The 22,999-nt window shown below is 46.4% G+C and overlaps 9 protein-coding genes across 9 annotated transcripts; 4 read left to right on the top strand and 5 right to left on the bottom strand.

Annotated features, from left to right (window-relative positions):
* Positions 1-259: 259 nt before the first annotated feature.
* On the bottom strand, positions 260-2,536 carry BGW36DRAFT_325351 (CAIB/BAIF family enzyme). Its single transcript, XM_046212713.1, has 5 exons — positions 2,334-2,536; positions 1,824-2,259; positions 1,473-1,768; positions 917-1,420; positions 260-862 (listed from the first exon to the last, which is right to left on the bottom strand). The coding sequence occupies exons 2-5, from the start codon at positions 2,203-2,205 to the stop codon at positions 317-319; spliced, it is 1,728 nt and encodes a 575-aa protein (XP_046068752.1). The 5' UTR covers positions 2,206-2,259; positions 2,334-2,536; the 3' UTR covers positions 260-316.
* Positions 2,537-4,044: 1,508 nt separating this feature from the next.
* Positions 4,045-4,965, bottom strand: BGW36DRAFT_302713 (RTA1 like protein-domain-containing protein; the record flags this gene model as incomplete). The annotated part of the gene is made up of 2 exons (XM_046211817.1): positions 4,045-4,709; positions 4,797-4,965. The coding sequence occupies 2 exons, from the start codon at positions 4,963-4,965 to the stop codon at positions 4,045-4,047; spliced, it is 834 nt and encodes a 277-aa protein (XP_046068751.1).
* Positions 4,966-5,474: 509 nt separating this feature from the next.
* BGW36DRAFT_385395 (uncharacterized protein) lies at positions 5,475-7,235 on the top strand. The gene is made up of 3 exons (XM_046216903.1): positions 5,475-5,601; positions 5,663-5,681; positions 5,761-7,235. The coding sequence occupies exons 1-3, from the start codon at positions 5,555-5,557 to the stop codon at positions 7,054-7,056; spliced, it is 1,362 nt and encodes a 453-aa protein (XP_046068750.1). The 5' UTR covers positions 5,475-5,554; the 3' UTR covers positions 7,057-7,235.
* A 795-nt stretch (positions 7,236-8,030) lies between these two features.
* Positions 8,031-10,538, top strand: BGW36DRAFT_302153 (ankyrin repeat-containing domain protein; the record flags this gene model as incomplete). Its single annotated transcript, XM_046211759.1, has 2 exons — positions 8,031-8,941; positions 8,993-10,538. 2 exons carry the CDS (start codon positions 8,031-8,033, stop codon positions 10,536-10,538), a joined length of 2,457 nt encoding a protein of 818 aa, XP_046068749.1.
* Positions 10,539-12,579: 2,041 nt separating this feature from the next.
* Positions 12,580-13,219, top strand: BGW36DRAFT_464098 (uncharacterized protein; the record flags this gene model as incomplete). The annotated part of the gene is made up of 3 exons (XM_046222241.1): positions 12,580-12,712; positions 12,771-12,836; positions 12,895-13,219. 3 exons carry the CDS (start codon positions 12,580-12,582, stop codon positions 12,960-12,962), a joined length of 267 nt encoding a protein of 88 aa, XP_046068748.1. The 3' UTR covers positions 12,963-13,219.
* Positions 13,220-15,561: 2,342 nt separating this feature from the next.
* On the top strand, positions 15,562-16,716 carry BGW36DRAFT_430620 (putative Sin3 binding protein-domain-containing protein; the record flags this gene model as incomplete). The annotated part of the gene is made up of 1 exon (XM_046220866.1): positions 15,562-16,716. One exon carries the CDS (start codon positions 15,562-15,564, stop codon positions 16,714-16,716), a length of 1,155 nt encoding a protein of 384 aa, XP_046068747.1.
* A 713-nt stretch (positions 16,717-17,429) lies between these two features.
* On the bottom strand, positions 17,430-18,484 carry BGW36DRAFT_385390 (uncharacterized protein). Its single transcript, XM_046216902.1, has one exon. The coding sequence runs from the start codon at positions 18,308-18,310 to the stop codon at positions 17,603-17,605; it is 708 nt and encodes a 235-aa protein (XP_046068746.1). The 5' UTR covers positions 18,311-18,484; the 3' UTR covers positions 17,430-17,602.
* BGW36DRAFT_385388 (mitochondrial carrier domain-containing protein) lies at positions 18,485-20,344 on the bottom strand. The gene is made up of 5 exons (XM_046216901.1): positions 20,153-20,344; positions 19,924-19,945; positions 19,762-19,838; positions 19,335-19,580; positions 18,485-19,283 (listed from the first exon to the last, which is right to left on the bottom strand). Exons 1-5 carry the CDS (start codon positions 20,201-20,203, stop codon positions 18,720-18,722), a joined length of 960 nt encoding a protein of 319 aa, XP_046068745.1. The 5' UTR covers positions 20,204-20,344; the 3' UTR covers positions 18,485-18,719.
* Positions 20,345-20,786: 442 nt separating this feature from the next.
* On the bottom strand, positions 20,787-22,103 carry BGW36DRAFT_302646 (Alpha/Beta hydrolase protein; the record flags this gene model as incomplete). Its single annotated transcript, XM_046211812.1, has 3 exons — positions 20,787-21,481; positions 21,526-21,598; positions 21,651-22,103. 3 exons carry the CDS (start codon positions 22,101-22,103, stop codon positions 20,787-20,789), a joined length of 1,221 nt encoding a protein of 406 aa, XP_046068744.1.
* Between the last annotated feature and the right edge of the window lie 896 nt (positions 22,104-22,999).

The raw sequence follows: 22,999 nt of genomic DNA, 5'->3' as shown, positions 1-22,999 counted from the left end.
GTGTGGTATGGATGATATAATGGGAGTGGTGATGGAGGGCTGGAATACATATACGCAATGAAAGTACACGTACGTATGTAATGCATTAATAATGATACATGTAAGTGGAGTTGCAGTGGTGGGGTTAAATACCATTGATATTCTGTACCGATGAAGCCGACGTCGGGTAGAGTACTCGGAATCTTTGTGTCTAGACATCAATTGATATGTATCATTATAGTTTACTTGTTATAGATATGTTTGCTTCATAAAAATGCCTACTATATATGCATCTAGAATGTGTACCACCACTTGAATATTGTTACATCCCTTAGGGTTAGGCATCAACAACCCTCCGATCACCCTCGTCACCCTTAAAATCCTCCCAAGACGCCCTATCACTCCCATTCGGCCTACTCGCACGCACAAAACCATTATCAACTCCATCAACCCTCGCAACCGGCCTAACAACTTCAATAACTTCCCCATTATACTTCTTCGCCACCCACTTCTCCGTATACATCTCGGCCCCATTCTCCCCAAACAACGCCGGATACTTGGTTCGCAACATCCTCAGCGTTGTCGCCGAAATCCTATCTACACTGTCGTGGTGCCGCAGCGCAAGAAACTCCGGTACCACCTCTGCACGCATCTGTTCCTGCACTGCGGCTGGATACCGTCCGACTGCGAAGAGCAGGAGGTCGTAGTGCATAAGCGACGCCGTGCCGTGGTATGACCCGCCGGTTTTTGCCCGGTAGTATAGTCCTGTCAATGCCGCGATTGCGCCCATGCAGCCTGTGCCGTAGTCAGATATCGGGAAGGGGGGCACGACCGGTGTCGAGAGGCCCATGAACTGCCCTTGTGCCCAGGCTACTCCGGTTACCTGGGATAGTTAGTACAGCACATGCATAAAGGAGGAGGAAGTCGTAGAACGTACGCAGTCTGCTATCTGCTGCCATCCCGGCCTCCCAGCCCATTCCCCCTCATACCCGAAACAGTTCTCATTCACATAAACAACCCCCTTGCCCCTTTTCTCCGCTATCTCGGCCAGCCTGTCAGGTCCATAACCGAGTTTTTTGAGCGCTCCAGGACGATACCCGTCCACCAAGACGTCGGCTTCAGCCAGCAATTTCTCGAACTCACTTCGTCCCTCGGCGGATTTTAAATCTAGATCTGCGGCATGTTTGCCCATATTCCCGTCAACCTGGAAAAATGGAACGTCGCTTAGATTCGGGCTGGTGATTTTCAGCACATCAGCGCCGTATTCGGCAAGTATGCGGGTGACGGTGGGACCGGCGATGATGCGGCATAACTCGAGGACTTTTATCCCCTCCAGGATTCGACAAGGACCGTTGGGTTTGGTGGCTGGGAAGGGTGTTGGGGGGATGTCGCCTGGGAGTTTGGAGACTTTCCATGGAGGTTGTTGGATGTTGAGGTTGCCCTAGACAAAGTTAATCATTGTTGAGTGATAGATGTTATAGATATATACGTACGTGCGGCGTCTTAATGAAATCCTCGTATTTATACGCCGTCACACCAGCCTGTCTTCTCTCCGCGTTCATTTTCTCCAATTCTTCTACCGAGTATTGTTCAACGTGACTCTCGATTGTCTTGATGATTTCTTGGTAGTCAGTCAAATCCGGCCGCTTCCCTTCCAGTCCAATCATATTCAATGTTGTCGTCGCCTCTAATGAGCCATGGATGTGAAAGAATTGCCCATCTTTCGTTCGATACAGATTCGCTGACATTCGTCGGTATCCATTTGACTGCGCCGCCAGAAGATCGGTATCTACATTTCATCAACCCATATACCTGACATCATAGAAGACATTTTTGATAAATACCTTTCAGCTTCGCCCGCACACCTGCGTCTAATTTCCCCATCCCCCCAACTTTGGCCATGTATGCCTGACACCCAAAATACGTCGCCGCTTCCAGACTAACACTGACATTGCGCGTCTGCTTGCTCGCGCCAAAGCGAAGGTCGGCGATTTGTCCTGCTACCAGGCCCTCGATTGCCTTCAGTGCGGCGAGAGTCTCGGTCTCTTTGAATGGGATTGGGAAATATATTTTGTCCGTCGTAGAGTGGAATTTTACGGCATTTTGGTTGTTGGGGACTCCCGGGGGCAGGTTTAGTGCTTGGGATTGCTTGCATAAATAGTCTAGGATATGGTATGCTTCGCGAGTTGGGGAGTATACTTCTGTTGTGGCGTTGGTGGTAGCCATGATTGGTGCTTAAGCCTGAAGCAGGGTGGAATATATCGGTTTTATGGTTGAATTCTTTGTCAAGTGAAGTCGAGTAGCGGTTAGCTCTAGATCTTCTCGACGAAAGACGGAATTCTTTTGGAACTCACAAAATTATAAGTACATTACTTATATCCTCCCACAAAAATCACTGAATTCTGAACCCAAGCAGCGAATTAATGACCTATCATTCCTCAATCTTGACCAATCATCAGCCAAGCGACATCAATTTCAAAACTCAAGACACAAAATGAAAGCCTGAGCAATTCTTTAAATTATAAATATCAAATCTACGCTTTGCACCATTTCCTGTTCCTGTTCCGACTGCCCTATGTGTGGTTAGTCGGATTGAGTGTTTTAAAAGAGGGGAAGAAATAGGGCTTGTCGGATACTTGTTGCGGGCGGGGGTTGCCACATTCGCGGGCCGTGACAGAGACAGCGGTCCGAGCACTATGGATACATGTCAGAAAGATGAGGCTGAGAATTTCGTTATTTTAGGTACTAAATACTGACTCATAAATCCGGCCATATATACATCTCCGTTATTTGACATGGACATCAACGTAGAGAACAGGATGTCTATTTTTACGTAGTACTCCATGACATCAATTGATCAATACATATGTACCACATATTTAAAAGATATACTATATATTTACTAATCTAGATTAAGTATTTACATATACCAAGCGTGATAAATATACCTGCTACTTCATCAAGTGCGGTTTGTTTCGAACGCAACATTTGGTTATGGTATAAGAACTTGAAACCATTTATATGCCTTGCGATTATTCAACCATAGAGTAATTACAATAAGTACATGTATTTATGGTGTTATCTAATAGAAATATTATATGTTTGTCGTACAACCAAAGAATAATGATTAATCCGGTGCCGAAGATCATAGCCACAAAAGACACGGTCCTTGCGCAGCTCTCAGTCGTTCAATATGTGTCTGGAGGATTGATGATCTGAGTGCCTGTTACTTCATCTTCTACAGTGCCATCAGGTCTTGCGCGTGTGCCATTGAAGGTGACCTTCTCAGCAAAGCCATTCTGGTCGTAGCTCTGTGAGAAGACGATGTCGTACTTGTAGTCCTGCAGATTGAAGAGCACATGACCCTCGAATCGGTCGTATTACCCGTATAAATATCATCAATGTATAATCTGTAATACTAAAATAGCTACAGACGGGGAGATAGGGAATGCCTTGCAGGTTCAACAAGATCCGCCCAGCGGAGCGTTTCCGGGGCTGTTTACTCCTTGGAGAGCCGTTATCTTGGACCAATACAATACCAACTTGTCTATGGCGAAGGCTGCCCAAGCCTGGTTCGAGTTTCTCGGCAATAAAAGAAAGTTCCAACACTAAGGAAGGCATAGTTCATGTACATATGACTTTTCGGAGATGACTGGACCCCGTCCCGGTAGGAAGAAAATTATACAAATTCTTCAAACTTGATATTAAATCTTCTAAAATTTTATCTAAGGTTCTCAAATACTTGACCTGCTTTCAAATAGAAAGGAGCGCCTTATGTCCCGTTACATGTTCTGAGGTATTAAGATGATATTTCTCAGATACAGAACAATGCTGGAAGTACGGAGAAACTGCTCAGGAGGGATTGTAATGATAAATACCTCGACGTAAATATAAAAAGAGGCATGATAATTGATATAATTTAGGTCAATTGGTGGAAATCTACCGATTAGCTATTGTAAAGTATATACCTCAGCTCCATTTTGACTCAATGTAAAATACAATCAACTTGCAGAAAAATTCTAATTATCAATTAAAATATGAGGTAGATAGTTGAATTCCATCCACTCATGTCGAGTTTGATCTGAGCTCTGTCATCGACTCTCGTATTTGAGCTCGAAGCGTGTTCGGATACCAAATGTAAAAACTGGTCATAACAAATAGCATCAAAGCAGCGTCAAACACATAGAGAGGCCATTCATTGGTAAGAAGATATCCCTCTTGATCTATAGCTTGCATGACGAATTCCACCACCCGGTAAATATTGCGTATCAGTGTGGCAGCAGAGGTCATGTAGAGCATAGTGAACCAAGACTGCCAGGGAAGATTAAAGACTGTCCCCGTTTTTGCCATATGCACTCTCATTCTTTTGTTGAAGATCACGCAGCAGGTTATGAAGAAAACAAAAACGATGATCTGCAAAATCAGGCCGGCGATAATAATGTAGTCGCCAGTGAGGGCAAGATCTGGATTGCCGAGCAGTCCGGCCGCGTTGCCCTGTACTGAGAAGCAGGTGAGATCACCAACAACGAATATCCAGGTAGCCCATCTGATAGGTACTGGTGAGAAGGCCTCACCATGAATGGCCCTCACAATGCGAGAATATGTAGCGTAGAGCGTTGCGGCGAACCCGAGTGGAGGAATGACGAGGAATATGTCTTGAATAAGGTAAGTTGCCAAGTTTCCAGTGTTGTAGGTCGAGGCTGCTCGACTAACGTATCCAATTATTTCGCCTGCATTATGAAACAAGGTCAGAATCACTTCAAGAATATACGACTCAAATATAAGGTGGAGGAAGCAAAGAATAAGCTGAAACGCACTGAAACCACCCATCAAGAATGGAATTGTAAACCAATGTCTAGTTTTGTAGAGCTTAACACAGTGAAGTGCAGTGGCGAGGGTAAATATCCCAGCAAACGTTGCAGCAAGGGGAAGGCTTGGAACGTAGTTCCATAGATAGGCACCCTCATAGGTTTCGAGGGTAGGCATGTTGGCAATGGGAGCGACGGAAAGCGACGGACACCAACGAAGGAGCCAAGGTAAACGTGATACCCTGCAGCAAATACAGCACAATCTATGAGAGTCATGTAGCATGAAAAATAGGGAAATTGGCGTTATAAACCGAGCATAACGCTCAAAGATGGATTGATCAAAAGATTATAGCTCGAAGGAGAGGTTAAGCTGGGACGCGCCATCTTTTAAAGCACCCTACCGGTATATTAATTACGGTGTAAATATATCCTATAAGGATCAAATCATCAGCGCAAAAGTAACCTTGTTTTTTCAATCTGCTCCTTTGGAGGTGATCGATCATCCAATCACACTAATCTCTTCACTAGCGTTAAGCTTGGCTTGGAATACGCGTGTTAGATAATCAAGAACTATTTAGTCAATACCCAATCAGCAGCCCTACATTCATTAACTAATACGCGTGTTCGGTTTCATCCGAACATAGCCGCGCCTGATACTGTCAGCTTCACAGCCCATTTCATTAATTCCCCTGCCTGAACCAGTATGCTAAATGCATAATATACATATTCATCCTGTGTTTAGGTCAGACAAGACAATTTAAGCCGACATGTTGCGTCGCCGACACAAGAAATCCCGAAGAGGTTGTCTTACATGGTGAGTCTAAGCAAATCTCGGCCCAATTATTGTATCCACAGTCCCTACTAACCCTAAGTAGCAGACAACGACACGTCAAAGTAAGATGCTCCTCCTTTGATCTGTCATTCTCCCATCCGTCTCTATGACCCAGCTTAAGCCACCCCATCTCGTCGCTAGTGTGATGAACGCCGCCCAGTATGTCTTCTCTGCACTATGTCCCATCGGGAATGCATCTATGCACCATTGGATCCCGACACGATAACGAGTCCTGCTTCTCAAGCCTCTCCTTCTGAGTTTGACCACCCGCAACTTCAAGTACAAGAGCACATCAAAAGCCCGAATAATGGATTATTCCACACTCCGAGCGTACAAAATGACTCAGCGTGTGGTACCCGACCGTCCCCCGATATTAGTTCCTTTGTACATTCAACTTCTAGCCTCAATCCGTCCCAACAACTAAGCCCAATTCACCACACCCAGCCGAACCAGCCAGGATTTACGGAGATAGACGCCGAGTTGAATTTCAATCATATGGAACTTATCATTCATCTACTCACTGACCACGACGTCTTTAGCCTTAGCCTTGGCGATCCGGCCTTTAGTACAGACCCTGGGCTTTCCATTGGGCTCAAAAAAGGCCTGGAGTTTCCATATCTTCTTTATCAATGTCTTGCTTTCTCTTCTCTCCATCTAGCCTTTGTGCCGTCTGATAAGTCAAACATCTACAGACACCAAGCCGCGTCTTTACAAACTCGAGCCCTCTCCCTCTTCAATTCGATGGGAACAGAGGTCGATGAGTCCAACTGCGTTGGCGTTCTCTTATTTTCCAGCATCCTGGGTCTCCACCTTCTCACCGACACGCTCGCTGAGCGGACATCAGGTAGTCTCGACGCTTTCGTGGAAAAGTACGTGCAGTGCATTGAGATACATCGTGGCGTTTATTCCATCGCTATTGCTGCGTGGCCGTACCTTATGAAATCAGACCTTGAGCCCGTGATATCATCGAGCTCAAGCTTTACATCACGGACGCCGACTGGGGATGACTGTCAACTTCTCAGCAAATTGATCGAGTCTGCCGCTTGCCTGGGAGAGGAAGACAAGGAGGCTTGTCGGCGAATGATTCGGTACCTGCAGATTGGCTTTGACGCTGTATCTACAGAGTTAGAGCAGGGATATAGACACTACATGATATATACGTGGCTGATGCTGGCGCCTCCGAAGTTCACGGATCTCTTGACAGCAAAAACACCCGAAGCTTTTGTCTTATTAGCATACTACGCTATTTTGCTGCACTACGGCAGGCATTTGTGGCAGGTTGGAGATGCAGGATTGTATATCATACGGATTATTATCGAATATCTTGGCCCCGAGTGGCAAACCTGGCTCGACTTTCCGCGAAAGAGAATAATGCAAGAGTCTTTGGACGGGTTAGTACGAGATTCACATGCTTTTTTGGAAACAGTACAACATTAGATTGACCATTGTTATCAATAGAAAGATGAGATATTGACGAGTCACATAGAATATCAATAGCTTTCATACGGAGTAAACCTAGTTTAATAAGGACTATTCAATTTAGATGTGTGACCTATAATATTCAAACAATAGATACACATAACATATGACATATGTAATGAATAAGTATATAGAGCTTTACAATTGTTCAATATTATTTACCTTTACATTTGTGAAGAGGTGGTGGATCACGTCACTTAACGGCTAATCCTAGTAATTCAAATTACTGACACCTCAGGCAACTACGCCCAGCCATTAGAGCGCATATTAATTCGATCTCGTTGATATGATTCAAATTTGCGGGCTGACAGATGCGAGTTTTTATCATGCTATTTAAAGGAAACGAATGCGCAGAGGCCGAAGCACCCGGGGTGCATGGGTTCCTGCCAAGCCATTCAACCCACGACAGAATGCTCAGCAAGGCTGAAGTCACCCCTCTAACTCTTGAAGTTCATTTCATCTACCAAATTCTATTGCTTTGAGTACGAGGTATAGGTTCCCTCCATATTAAATAACTGTCAATTAGACTCCGTTCTTCTATTGCCATATTTCATCCGTCATTCATTAAGAATGAGCTTTGGTTTCAGCATCAGTGACTTTATTACAGTCTTTGAGCTTGCAAACAAGATTCGAAAGGATTTCGTCGAAGCTCCGGCTCAATTTAAGGCTATTTGCGAAGAGTATATCCTAATTTCTAATTCCTCTTTCTTAGATGAGAGCTTATTTTCTGATTTCGGTTTAATAGGATTAGAAACCTCTCATTTACAGTACAAGATATTGAAATCGATTTATATGGTAAGAATATCACCAGCCAACAGAATACAGAGTTGCTACAAATAGCAGCAAGCTGCCGCAAAATTCTGGAAGAGATTGAAAAGACTCTCGACAACTATAGAGAGTTGGAACCGAACAACTCTAAAAGGAGTAATAGGATGAAAAGAGGATGGAAACGACTGAGGTGGGAACCAGATGATATTAATGATCTTCGAAATCGTTTAAATAGAAATATTTCCCTCCTTAATGCATTTAATGGGCGCATTACTCGAAATAATATCACAAAATTAATGCAGAGCCACAATGATCATGAAAATCGGATGATACTTGACTGGCTCTCTCCAATGAACTATGCTACTCAACAAAGCAACTTTGCCAGTCGATGTCAAGCAGAAACCGGGAAGTGGTTTTTGAAGTCTTCTGAATTCCAAACCTGGATTGAGAAACCGAAACAGACTTTATTCTGCCCTGGAATTCCTGGAGCTGGGAAAACCATCCTCGTGTCAATGATGATTGACGAGCTCTATGTGCGATATGGGAATGAAAATGATATTGGTATCGCATATATCTATTTCAACTTCCGTCATCGTTACGAAAATGGTCTAAAAGACCTGCTTGCGAGTTTGTTGAAACAGTTGGCTCAAGCACAACTATCCTTGCCGGATAATGTGCGGGATTTATACGGTCAGCATTATAAACGAGGGACACTACCGTCATTAGATCAAATTTCAAGGAATTTGCATGCTGTCATCAGCAAGTTCACGAAAGTATTTATCGTTGTGGACGCCTTAGACGAATGTGAGAATGTAAACAAACTATGTTATATCTTCCTATCTAAGATATTCCATCTCCAAAACAAACATGAGTTGAACTTTCTGGCAACCTCAAGGTTCATTCCAGAAATTGAAGCCATGTTCGAAGGGACCCCATGCCTGGAGATACAAGCGAACAGTGAAGATGTCAAGAGATACCTGAGGGAATCCTTAGGGTGCCTTCCTAGGTTTGTTTCACGGAGCACAGAACTTCAGGAAGAAATTACTGCAGAAATCACTAAAAACATCGGCGGCATGTACGTGGCCTCTCTCAAATATTTATATCGAATTAGCTAATTGATTCTTAGGTTTCTTCTCGCTCAACTTCATCTTGAGTCATTAATTGGCAAGAAATCCCCTAAGGCGCTCCGAGTGGCTCTAGCAAGCTTTTCTTCTGGATGCAGTTCGTATGATTCTGCGTATCATGATATCATGGAGCGGGTTCAGAGGCAAATGAAAGACCAGAAAGAGATGGCCATTCAAGTACTGTCTTGGATAACTTATGCAAAGAGACAGTTGACAACTCTGGAGCTGCAACATGCACTTGCTGTAGAGATCGACAGCCCTTGCCTTGACAAGCACAATCTCCCTGAACTAGATGATATGGTCTCTGTTTGTGCAGGACTGGTCACGGTTGATGAAGAGAGTAAAGTTATCCGCTTGATCCACTATACAGCACAGGTCTATCTGTTACGAACTGCAAATGTTTGGTTTCCTAATGCCCAAGCTTATATCTCAAGGACATGCATCACTTACTTGTCATTCGAAGTTTTTGGCGCTGGCCCTAGCTTGAGTGAAGAAAGTTTAAAAGACAGATTAAGTTCTAATACTCTTTATGACTACACTACGCGGAATTGGGGACATCACACTCGTATGTCGTCCATAGAGAGTGAAAAATGGATATTAGACTTCGTTGAAAGCAAACAAAAGGTGGCTGCATGTAGCCAAACGATGGTATACAATGAGTATCATGATTTTACTGAATCACAGATGACAAATTTGCATCTTGCAGCATACTTTGGGCTTCAGAAGCTCGTGCTGGCTTTGTTAGAAAGACAACATGACCCGAACCTCAAGGATGGATATGGCCGGACACCACTATCCTGGGCTGCGGATTGTGGCCATGAGGAAGCAGTATGGCTTTTACTTGAAAAAGGCGCTGACCTCAATGCAGCGGATAAGGATGGTTGGACACCACTTGAATGGGCTGCTATGATGGGTCATACAGCTCTGGTAAACCTATTTCTGGACAGATATGCCAGCCATTCTTCTAGAGACAATGGTGGAACCATAATACTTTCCTTGGCTGCAGAGAACGGTTATGAATCGTTAGTCAAATTACTACTCGACAGGGGCATTTACCCGGATTTCAAAAACAGTTTTGGCGAGTCACCTTTGTTACTTGCTGCGGATAATGGACATGAGATGGTAGTCGAGTTATTGCTTAGCAGAGGAGCTGGTATTGACTCTAAAAACAAGTATGGTCTAACGCCACTATTGTCTGCTGCGAACAATGGCCATGAGATAGTAGTCAGGCTGTTGCTTGACAAGGGCGCAAGCATTGAGGCTAAAGACAGATATGGTCGAACATCACTACTCTCTGCCGCAGAAAACGGCCATGAGGCGGTGGTCAAGCTATTGCTTGACAAAGGGGCTGATCTTAAGTCTAAGGACTGTCATGGTTGGTCATCTTTATCGTGGGCTTACAATTACGGCTATCGGCATGTCATGAGTTTGCTCTTAGAAAAAGGTGCTGTCTTTGAGTCTGAAATGACCCCAATGAACTCAACAGACAGAGTTATGGCAGGTGCGCAAATATACAGATTTAAGCCGATCACATTCTCAAGAAAGTGATATTCCTACTGATGATGATATACTACCCCCATTCGCTTTCAAAGGAGAGAGTATAGTTTCATTTCAAAAAAATTCTAGGCACAAAATTAGAATGATATATCAATCCAATATAATCACTTATTTATAGTGATCGTTTTTTTGGGGGGGGGGTTGGAACACCTTGCAAATCCCTTATAACTATTCTAAGATATCGAGGGATAAAAATCTAATGTATACACATAGTAAGGGTATATGTAGGCTCTTCGAGTCCGTTGCTTTGAATAATGGAGTTGTACAAGGTCAATGAGATTGAGTGAGCGACGCCAACGAGCTCTGTCGAAGCTACAAAAGAAGCGAGACACGCAAATTAGATTCGTAATAACAGCGACGCATTGTCACTACCAGGTGGAGTCAAATGGTCCATGTCTAATCAGTGCCGCCAGTTCTAGTCCCCTGGGGCACAGTTCCTAGTAGTTCAAACACCTAAAGGTACATTATGTGTGTAGTATTTCACAATATTTTGTAATATATACCTCAGATTTGTATGTTTCGGTGATAAAAAAGTGATACTCTAGGCCCATTGAGATTAGAGTGAAAACACACCAAATAAGGAAGTATGTGAATATATGATAATGATTAATAATTGAATCGTGGCTGAGGCTTTCGAGCGAAATACAGCTCAATCGAGCGAAAATTTTGGGATTATTTTACTAGAAAATCATATCCTAGAGGAGGCATGGCACTATCGAAAACTATCACGAAGCTATAGTTGCAACGCGAGGCTATCCATCAGGCCCCACGATTTGTGTAAGGATCTTTTAGATCTATCTAGAAATACCACCTACCTAATTCATTCAGCTTGGCAATAAACGCCTTCCTCGAAGCTCGCCCAATACGGTTGTCACGTGATATACCAAGACCTAATTCCAACCTACAGTTGGCGTACCACGTCGCGATCCACGATGATATTTGGACCCAATCGCTCTATCTTGCATTCGTATTCAAAGTGGAGTTTCGTATTTGCAGTCTTCTACGCCCCTTTTCTAGTTCCCAGCTGAAACCCCGTATTTGCGGGACAAGCCACCGCAGATCACCCATCCAGCCATGTCAGCCACGTAGTGTTAGCTATTCGTATTGCCAGCTTTTATTTGAGAATGTCCAATGATGATAGTTGAGAGAGGATCTATGGTTAAGGTTAATAACGCTCTGCGCTATTTCTCCACAGATTTTCAAGCCCCCTTGTCGTTTTTTTGCCCCATGTTCGAGGTGTAGTAAAATCTATTATATATCTAAATTACAAGGCGGATACGTCACCCATGGGTGACGGCTTAACTAGAAAGGTTTCTATTTTCAACTGGCAGGACGAAGACTCAGGAAGAATACAGTCCATTCAGCATTGATGAACTTGATAAGTAAACAGTATGACGTCCGACTAATTAGTTTGAAGATTGTCTTACGTAAAACTAATAAAATCCAACAATCTATCAGCAATATATCATTTGCGGCCAAGAACTATTTCACAACTGGGTCCACATAAAACTCTATATCGAATATCTCCAGCTGCAGAGAAACCTGACCGAAATCATGAGACCAGAGAAATAAAGGCTAGAAATGAGAATAACACGATTCACGAACGGATCTCGCTCCGCCTGGGCAAGTTTCAAAACCTGGGGGCAATGCAGAGATAACCTGATCAAGAGATAATCATGAAGTCAAAGGCTTGACCGAACGGCACAGACGGGGCAAAAACCTCGTCTTTATGGAGCAATCTCGTATTCCTCAGCTCAAAAGCGTCAACATCTCGACTATTCTTGGACAATGTATGTTTCTGGGCGAAGAAAATCACGAGAAGTTACATTCCTCGACACGAGACCTTCGACTCAACCTCAATTTTGATCGAAGGAGACCCCGATTCTCAACTATTTAAACCCTCAACTCGACCGTCCATAGCTCTCCCTCTTTCATTCAGACAACAATCAGCCTTCTCAAACAATCTCAACAAAGCCTCATCTCTACCACTTCAAAAACAAAACTTTCAAAGTTTTCAACCAATCCAGCCAAAATGCAGTTCCTCATTGCTCTTTCTTCCATCGTGGCTCTTGCCGCCGCTGCCCCTGCTGCCAGCAACGCCAACGCCAAAGACGCTATCAACGTCTACCACTCTACCGCTGCGGCCAACGGATGCAACTGGCTCGGTTAGTACTGCCACATCGACAGATAGTATTTGATTCGTCCATTAACACTTTTGTACAGGCTGTGTCTCCTCTCTTGCTGGTGAGACTGCTGCTTGCGCTGCTGCCGCCGCTGAGGCTGGCGTTAGTAAGTTTCCCTTGTACTGTCAATGATCCAGGCTATGGTCTCCTAATAGTTTATATAGACCCTATCGCCGATGTTGCTTGCCTTGCCTCTGTTGGCTCCGCTGGCTCTGCCTGCAATGGCTGCTAAGCATTGAGGTTTCGAGTCTTTTTCTTCTCTTTCTTTTGTTTTACTTTTCGTGGTGGAATAGTGGGAGGATGATGGTATATGAGGAGGAATGTATATTGTATAGCAGAAAGATGTATTCAAAAGAGTTTACTGTGCATTTCAAATTGAACTCTTAGTTGACAGTGAATATATTTTGTTGGTAAGAGGTATAGGCTGTAATTCTTGCTCTTCAAGGTATATTATCATCTCGTGGCGTCTGGTCAGTAGGTCCAGGTAGGAACTTAGGATAGATGGAGGCGAAAATAAATGTAAAGGGACAGAGTGAGTGCTTATCCTTGCAAACTCACACGGCAGTTTGTTCCCTAATCTACATCTGGAATTGACATATCCTATCTACTCTGAATTGTAGGTTTCATTTATTGGTATTTTTACTCTTAATATTGACATAGATATTGAAATATACAGATCAATTGATGTTAGGTAGTGTATAAGGGCCTAAGCCCAACGCCTTTTAGTGTATCCTGATGAGTGATGTATTAATTGCTTGCGTAATAAGTGTTCTCTGTGTCCATATAGCATATCATTGCTTACTTACCGGTTAAGTATAGCTTTTTATTAACGTTTAATGAATCAAAATGCCTGTACAGGGTGGTCTCGCAAGATTGGAGTTAGGGTTATCACATGACATATCAAGATCTCGTTCCACAAACACTTGTCAACTCATTTAATATTGACAGTTTAACAACTAAATACGATCATTGAAACTATAAGCAAAGTTTAATAATAGTTACATCTCTAAGCATGTTACTGTTTAACCATTGTCAAGCCAAAAGCCATTGCATACATTCCTTGCACCAAGATGTTCCGCATATTCAGGCAGGCATTTCTCTCTTCTTGTTAGCGAGAACAAGATTGAAGAGGGTTAATAGAATCAGAGACTGTGACTTCTATTGGAAATAGTAGTGCTATGGAAATAGGAATAAGAGGGGTTAAGAGGGGTTGTATGGCGAGTTGTCGGACACTTGGCCGAGCAGTGTGTAGAACGGCGCCAGAACCGTCAATAACGTCATAATCGAGATCGTACAGGTACTAGCAGTTGTTAGTAACGCCTACGTAGTAACAAGTATAGATACGGTGGAGCGAGTGGGGACATCTTCAAGTCCAGACCAGAGGCTCGATATCCCGTGCTCAAGATGTGCAGTGTGTACGGGTACCGAGAACTGTAGTAGCACGGTAACTATACGCATATACTCCGCAGAAGGACAGCATCAATACTATTACAATTACTGATTGAAAAGACCGATACGACGCCCGGCGAGTGGAGCACGGTCCTTAAACATGGAATTTCTTATGACAAAGCGACAGATCATTGATCCACGTGCCGCGAGTAAAGGCCGATAAAGCTCGTGCAGTCTGCTCTGAATGGATGAGCCGGTCGCGGGGAGGGCTGCTGCTGGCCTATGGAGCGGGCTCATGCTCGGGCTGCGAGTGCAGAGACTCTGCCCCGGTTTCTCGTCCTCGCCGCGCGGAGCGCCAGATGACGCTTACGCTTCTGCGGGATGGGCATCGGTTGTGAAACTTGGCGATGCGTGAATGCGTACTCACGAGACTCTGCAGATCTCAATCGATAACTGGAATACTGCATGGATAGTTATCAAAACATATGATAATATGAAAATTCGATTATCATATATCACATTCCTGATTGGTGTGGAATGCACAGTATCAATTGATGGATTCGACGGAGGAATGGGATGGAGAGTACTGGGCGGGACAGCAGATGCGCATGACCAGAGCAGGCCCGGTGGTTGGCGGCCTCAGGGCTCAGGCAGCTCCGAAAGCTCCCGGCGACGTGCGTGGCATCGCCAATCAAGCAGGCCACGCGCTATCTCTGTCCATACCGTAAAGTCGTGTATAGTGAATTATGCCCGTATTGATAACCGTATATATGACTGGGCCTGCCAAGTATTGCCCGCCGCATCCGGCCATCCTGTCCAGCGCGTGCGTCGTCCGGAGCCAGGAAAGGGGCTGTCATGCTGTATTGGACCGGTAACGCACGGTAATATTACGGGCGAATGTGTCACGCCGTAACTTCTTGTTGCCCCCACAGACTCTCGCCCATGCTTGCTGTTGCTGGCTGTTGCTGGCTGGACACTGCCCTGTATACGCCAGCCAGGGCAGGTGCTGACTACTACTGCGACTGCTATTATTATAGATGCCTCACTCTCTCGCGCAATCTTTCATCCTTCCTCCATACCACCACCATCGATATAACCTCGTTTCGACCCCGTTCGAACTGTTGTTCCCTTGAGTCAGACAGCTGCCTGTCGCCTGTCTGTCTTTAATCCCAGCTGAGCTCCCTGCCTAGCGCGTCGCATCGCATCGCATCGCACCGACGAGATAACGCCCGTTCCCATCCACGCTCGGTCTCTCAGCTCTACGTCGACGATCCATCGACAGAAGTCGCGTATACGTGACGTGAGTATCTGCTCGCCTCCTTTTTGCGATTTGCCTCGCGTTTCCTGCCTCTTTCGCCTCCTATCTCGTCTTTCGCCCCTTATCTCTGCGAACCCTCGTGGTCTGACTCATCCCAGTTCTCACCATCCAGCCAACCTCAATCATGGCTTCCCAGATCGCCGTTTCCAGCATCGGCATGGCCCTGGCTGGCAAAACGGCTTCCGTTGATATTCCGATGTCTCGCGACGCTGCGAAGGACAGCAGAGGCGGCTTCACTGTCGCAGCTACTCGTCCGGGACAGTCTGCTATGCTTCCCACCCCTCCCAACTCCATCTCTCCTACCCTGCCTCCGCATGGCTTCAAGCACAAGCACGCCGGAGACCTTCCTCATTCCCCTACCTCCGCTCCGATGCATGTTGATTCCGACATCGACCTCCAGGATGCTGTCGAGCATGCCAAAAGTCAGGACCATCTCCATGCAGCCAACACCCTCAACCTCGACAGCGTGGGCGCCATCACTCCCACCATGCTGGCCAAGTACCATCTCCCCGATATCCTGCTAGCCCACGGTCCACTGGCTATTCGCCATGTCATGGGTTATCTCACGACTTCCGTCCCCGGCTTTGCAGGCATCCCTCCTGCCAAGGCGCGCAGGCTCGTCGTGGGCGCGTTAGAAGGAAGAGGCAACGGTGGTGAAGGTGGTGGCGTCAGTGGAGACGTCATCTTCGAGAAGATAGGCTGGGGTCGCTGGGATGCGCGTCGTCGCGGTCAACCACCTCGTGATCGCCAGGCCTTCGCATCGACGTCGCCACCGTCTAGTATCACCAACTCCTACGGCGGCGTGCAAATCCCGCAACACTCTACGTGGAGAAATGCGGCTAGACCGACCTATGGCACCAGTATGGCTGACTCGGCTGTCTTCTCTCACTCCGACCTAGACTACGGCGACCACGAAGCCGACAAGATGTCTTTGGATGGCGACTCTCGCGACTACTGTTCTTCGTCCGATATGCCTGAGGATGTAATTCCTGACGACGAATGGGACGAAGGCGATGTCACGGATGAAGAAGACTGGGCTGGTATTGGCGCAGACGCGCTTCGAGCCAGATCCCTAAACGGAGGAGGAATTGTAAATACACATTATTCTGTACATGCACGCGCGCAGCGTCACCCTGGCGGTCCTGCGCCTGCTACCCTGGCGAAATCTACCCCGGGCGGCGTTCCATTTCAACAATTGGGCTTTTCTATCCCGGACGGTGTTGGTGGCGACCAAGAACGCGCTGCTATTGAAGCGCTCCTACGACTGGGCTCGATGTAAAGTCCAGTTATACTCCTCTACGAGGACATATTTGCATTTCTGCTTTTCGATCGAGGCTGGCCCGACCGGATTGACCATCCTTGTGATCATGTTACGATACCTGCGCTTGGTCGCACCGTCACTCCTTTACTGCTTATCTTCCTTTGTCGGTTCAGGTTATTTGGGTTTTATGAATATGGGATGGGTTTATTGGGATACCTACGTATGTGGCATCGCGGCGTTATACTTTTTTTTAATTTTATGACCTTGAGCCTGCGCGAAGCAAGCGCTGAATGCTCGGTCTAAATAATCTTGGTCGCGTTTCCATCTATCAAACGCGCCTTGCTGCCGATACGAGCAGCATTGTTTGCTTTCATTATTTGCCTCTTACGATCGGCGTTGGACACATCCGCGCGTCGAAGTTTCAGAACTTATGTTTTTAATTTGGTACGGAAGAAAAGATCATTCTCGTTTCAGTCGGATATGGTCAAACTTGATTTCCTTTGTGATCAGGAGGAACCGCAGCCGGCAACATGTCTGGTCATCTTGAATGATTGCACTGGTCGTGTTTGTCTCAGCGGGACTCTTCTGGGCGCTTTATCTGGTCATCTTAGCTGATTGTACTGGGGCGTCGTTTATGTATATAGTATGATTATGCAATCAAGTAGCCTCCTCTACTCTAATCTCTACATCTCTCTACATATAGGTCATGTGTCAATATATATATTCAAACCAGTTGACAATTTGCATAATCAATCCTTACTATATATATATATATTATAACCGCCCAACAATAACCACTACCCAACAATCCACCCCCCTAACCGTAACGATAAATTCCACCCAAACTCCTTTCCAATCCCGATCAATGCTCTGCATGATTGATGTATTATACGTAAATGCATGTCTACGACTTCGAATTAACAATCTTCCACACCTCCGCCTCCGCCTCAGCCAACTTGGTCCCCGCGCTGGCCATCCACGATTTCGCTGTACCGAGGATATTCGCCCCGGACTCTCCGAATATAGACTCTTCGCCGTTGCTCTCGTTGTAGGTAAGCCCCCTACCCGCCGCTCCTGTCGTGGGGTTTGATATGTTGGTGCCGGGTGGTTGATACGTTGAGAAGTACGGCGTTGAGGTGGAGTTTGGTGTAGCAGGAGTCATCCCCATCCCTGTCCTCGTCGCTGTCGGCTGCGTTGTCGGTTGTCGTGCGTAGTATGATGCTGGTTGAAGCTTTTCGCCTGATTTGGGCGGCGGAGGAACGGCGAATGGTTTGTTGGGTGTGACAGGCGCAGAGCCGGGGGGAAGGGGGCGAGAGACTGGTTGCGGTGCAGCTGGATAGGTGCGGGTAGGTGTAAATCCTCCAGCAGGAGGAGCAGTAGTAGCCGATGATGATGTTGATGGTGGCGCGGTTGGTGCAGGGGCTGCGGCGCCGGGTTTGGCTGGGGGATAAAGCGAGGGTGCTGCAGTTGTAGTTGTAGAGGCGGTTAGGGTTGGAGCTGGTGTGGAGTTGTCCTGCTGAGCCTGGGATGCGTCGGTGTCGCTGCTGGTACTGCCATCAGCGGCCGAGTTAGGGTTTATAGGCGCTGAGTTGAAGGTGCGTATAGGCGGCATTTTGTAGCGGTAGCGAGTGGGTGAAGTGGAAGAGTAAGAGTTGCTTGGGAATGCTATGGTGAGAAGGTGACCTGAATGTTGGAGCCTACGTCATATCACGTGGGTGGATACTGAACACGGTTGCCCCTTAGCGGGAGCATAATCTACTTTCTACAGAATTGAGCGTTCACGTAGAGTTCGAATAAATAAGACGAAAGTATAGAATAAAGCTTGCAGGCAGTAGTAAAGTACAACAGGTACAAAGAGAAAATCCCAGTACTCTATGCTTCCGTTCTCCAGATGCATATTATCTATAGACCACCCCATTAGTGTCTCGGTCAATGTCCAATAAAATTAACCTGCAACACGTTTTCAACCCCTCTTCCCCCGTTCTCCATCATACAAGTTCACAATCTCTCAGGTGAATTGTTTAGCCAGAGCCACCCTTGAACTGCTTACCGAAGAGGATAAGCTGAACCTGGTCATAGATGGACAGCACACCAGCACCAGCAACACCACGGAGGATGTTAGCACCGGCACCCTTGAAGAAGGACTTGACACCCTCCTTGGCGGCGATCTGTCGGGCAGCGTCGAAAGAGGACTTGTACTTGACGGCCTCACCAGAGGTCATCATCATACGACGACGGATGGTGTCAAGAGGGTAAGAAGCAATACCAGCACCAGTGGTAACAGTCCAGCCAAGCAAGAAAGAGGCCAAGAAGTTACCCTCAAGAGGACCGACAAGGACGACAGGCTTGAGCGAGTCGTACATACCGAAGTACAGACCACGGTAGACGATGATACCAGCGACGGAGACAGAGAAACCACGGTAGAGACCGGCAATACCGTCAGAGGCGAGGGTCTTCTTATAGACGTCAACCAGACCGTTGAACTGACGTTCACCACTACCCTTGGCAGACTTGGCATCGTTGGCAAGACGGGTACGGGCGTAGTCCAGGGAGTAGACGAAGAGAAGAGAGGTGGCACCAGCAGCCTATTCACGGTTAGTTTATCCCCATACTTTATCTACGAGTAAAAAACATACACCACCGGAGGCCAAGTTACCGGCCATCCACCACCAGTATCCATCACGGTCCTTCTTGAAGGCGAACATCGACTTGTAGGTGTCACGGAAGGCGAAGTTCAAGGCCTGGGTAGGGAAGTAACGGATAACGTTGGCGGTGTTACCACGCCAGAGAGAGACGACACCCTCAGCAGCAGCGGTACGGCGGAAGCAGTCCATAATACCGGCATACTTAGTCTCGAGACGGCCAGCGCGGATCATCTCATCCTATGAATTGAACTGGTTAGTTTTCTGGTAATAATCGAATGAAGCATCCTCAAGCTCGATCAAGGGAGAAGAATTTTTTTCCTCCTGATACGTGGTGCGCAGGGACAGATTGGTAGGCCATCCAACGCAACTACAATGCAAAGCGCTGATGCCATTGTCAAGACAAAGAAAATTTTCTTACCTGGTTCTGGATGAGAAGCTTGACACGCTCAATGGGGGCGGCAGCAGTCTTGGAGACAGCGGCGGAAACACCACCCACTATGGTCGTTGTCAGTTCATATCCAATGCGATAACAGCAATTGATTTGGTGTCTATTCCCAGCGACTGGGTTGTGGACACTTACTCAAAAAGTCGACAACGAAGCCCTATGTTGATATGACATGTTAGTGACACGGAGGCGACAACAAAACAGCGCCGGGTAGGTCGGCATCGATTCTGGCGTCGACATCCATCGCTGCATCTCGCAATGGTGTTGTAAAATGTTTTCCAAGCCATTGCGATGCTCGTTCGATGTTGTTTCGATGCATATCGATGGCGGCAGACGTGGTAGAGCTCCGGTGAAAAAAACTTACAGGCATGCCGAAGACCGTCTTATCGGCCTGGTTAACTTCACCCTTGGCCATCTTGAAGGTTGCGTGAGACGCGAACTGCTAAAGACGGGAAATGAGAGGAGAGTAGAAGAGAAACAAACAAGTGTCGGGCGACGAAGCAGACACTGCAAAGATGGAGATGGAGAAGGAGAAGAGAGAGGAGAGGAATTTTCTTGGGCAGGGGAAGGGAAGGAGTTTTCTGGCGCTACGCTAAACAGGAAGCGCGCACGCACCAGTCAGCGGCGCCCGGCAACGGGAGCAGCAGATTTTGCTGCCGACATCTCCCGACCAGAGCCAAATTCTGTGATCTTCCTCCTTAACTTAACATACTTAGTACTGCTAGTAGTGCCTATGCTGTAGATACTGGTTAACCTACTTTCAAGCGGCAGCAGCCTCAATGCATAATATATCGGCATGCTACCCTATGCTGTCCTTATTCGCGAACGAACCTGTTGTTATTCTACACCTCTCTGGTATTATGTAGTTACAAAGGACCCCTTTCTGCCCCCACACTATGATTAGCCGCCTTTGTATGCAGTTTTAGTCCATCTTATGAACCTTTTATGCTAGTTACATGTGGAAGAGAGACATCAATTGATATGTATAAGTGATATACTCAATTGTACCCGTTCCTCCCCTTCACACATCCAAACAATCTCCCATCCCTCCCAAACATCTTTCTCAAGTCTCCAACCACAGCATCCGGACACTCCCATGCCGCAAAGTGCCCGCCGCTGTGAGCCTCACTCTCCAACACCACAGGTCCCAACGTCCCATTCCACGCCCGCGGCAGAAGAATCAAATCCTTCTCAAACCGCGCCACACCGAGCGGAACATCGATCCACTCTTTCGCCTTCTCAAAGGCACTTGGGACCCGATGCTCATTCTCATAATATAGATTCAAGCACGCTGCCGGGCCGGCAGCAGAGAAATAATACAGACTGACCCACGTCAAGACCTGTTCGTCACTCCAGGGGTACCCATCACTCCACTCGACGAGTTTCTCGTATATCCATGCTAAAAGCCCGACGGGGCTGTCGCTGAGACTGTATGCTAGGGTTTGCGGTCTGCTGGATTGTAGGAGATAGTATGCGTTTCCGTGCGTTGAGAATTCCCGGGTGCGTGCGAGGCCAGCGAGGTCCCTGTCGCTGAGAGGAGTGGTTTGCATTTTGGTGTGAAGCTCCGGATGTGTTGTTGCCGTTGGCTCCGCGGGTGCTGCGTTGCTGAGGTGGTATGCTCTGCAGTGCTTCGGTCCGTACTGACTGGCCATGAAACGGGTGATGAGATATCCGATATCGCCAGCTTGGACGACTTGAAGCAGTTAGAGATTGAATAGAATCGAGAGAGAGGCCTACCGTATTCATTGTATCCCAGAGCCAGCATCAGTTTATGGTATGCTTCTGCGTGTTGCTCGACATTGAATGCTTTCTTACTGTGTCAACATAATCGGTTTGCATTATCCGAGACATGGAAGATGTACTTTCTTGTTTGCAGACGAGAACCCAAAATCGATCAAGCTAGGGGCTACTACATGAAATGCAGGGCCATCTGTTCCTCCGTCAACTAAAAGGGGTAGCATCGCTTTTACTTCCAGGAAACTTGAAGGCCAGCCATGAAGGAAGAGAAGGGGGATAGCATCAGTGACTGGGCTTTGCTGGTGGACGAAATGGATATCATATTTGTCGAAGCCTTCAACCTCGATATTCGCTGTGTATTGTGGGAGCTCGTTGAGCTTTGCTTCAACTGCTCGCCAGTTGAAATGATGCTGCCAGTAGAAAGCTAGTCGCTTGATTTCTGAAAGAGGGACGCCGCGAGACCAGGGGTTGGTGGGGTCGAGGACTTCGGAGGGTAAGTCTGTTAATGCTAGTTTTTGCTGCAAGCGCTGAAGCTTGTCCTCTGAGATAGAAATCTTGAACGGTATGATAGAAGCCATTTTACAGCATACCAATTGGGCGATAACAATGACCGAGTCTTTCAAATGGTCGGAGGTGAGGACACTTATATATTCTATCAAATGGGAAAAGTATTTTTAAGTATAATAATCCAAATGACTTCTGAAGTTATTATTGGATGGAGCGTATCTTGTACGCCAAGGATTAATGCAATAAACCACTTCAAATAAGAATTTAGAAACGGACTGCCTCGAAATACGCACTAGCCAATAATATCCTTTACCATGCATGTATACATTAATACCTATAATAGAAATATCTCGACTTTCAAATTTCAAGTTACTGTGCCTTCTCCACTGCTATAGAAGATCCCAAATGACGATACTTGTTCGTCAAGTCGCAACAAAGCACTAACAAGATATTCCAAATCGGTAGTAAACCCAAGACCCATACTTCTATAACCCTTTCTCTCTGCCACGAGACTAGAAAAGTCACAATTCTGATCCTTTCTCCCATCAACGCCAATCCCAGGCAAACTTCGTAACATAGCAAAAGCGGCATCAAGATGCATAGTCGCTCTCGTATCGACTCCCCAAAGAACCTCAAAAGCAATAAACACAATACTGCTTAGAATAGCTAGCTCCCAGCCCCTCGCCGACTCATCGAGAGCAGCATGAAGCGTCTGAAGACCAAGATTATATTGCTTCATTGAATATTCAAGTGCCAGCCCTGGATATCCAGAAATATGATACTTATTCCTGCTCATAGCGCCAATTGCGAGGACAGTATGACGTATGCAGGGCTCTGTGAAGGCAGCTTGCAGGACTATACTATCCCACACTGGAGACTCGAAATAGAGGGAGAATTCTTTGCTGCATATATTGATGAAGTAATCGAAATGAGCGGAATCGCTGGCGTTGAGCGGGACGGTGCTGAG

Source organism: Talaromyces proteolyticus, assembly GCF_021365285.1.
Source record: "Talaromyces proteolyticus strain PMI_201 chromosome Unknown BGW36scaffold_10, whole genome shotgun sequence".
Taxonomy (NCBI): domain Eukaryota; kingdom Fungi; phylum Ascomycota; class Eurotiomycetes; order Eurotiales; family Trichocomaceae; genus Talaromyces; species Talaromyces proteolyticus.
Note: the sequence above shows the minus strand (reverse complement) of the source record. Positions and strands in the feature narration are given on the sequence as shown.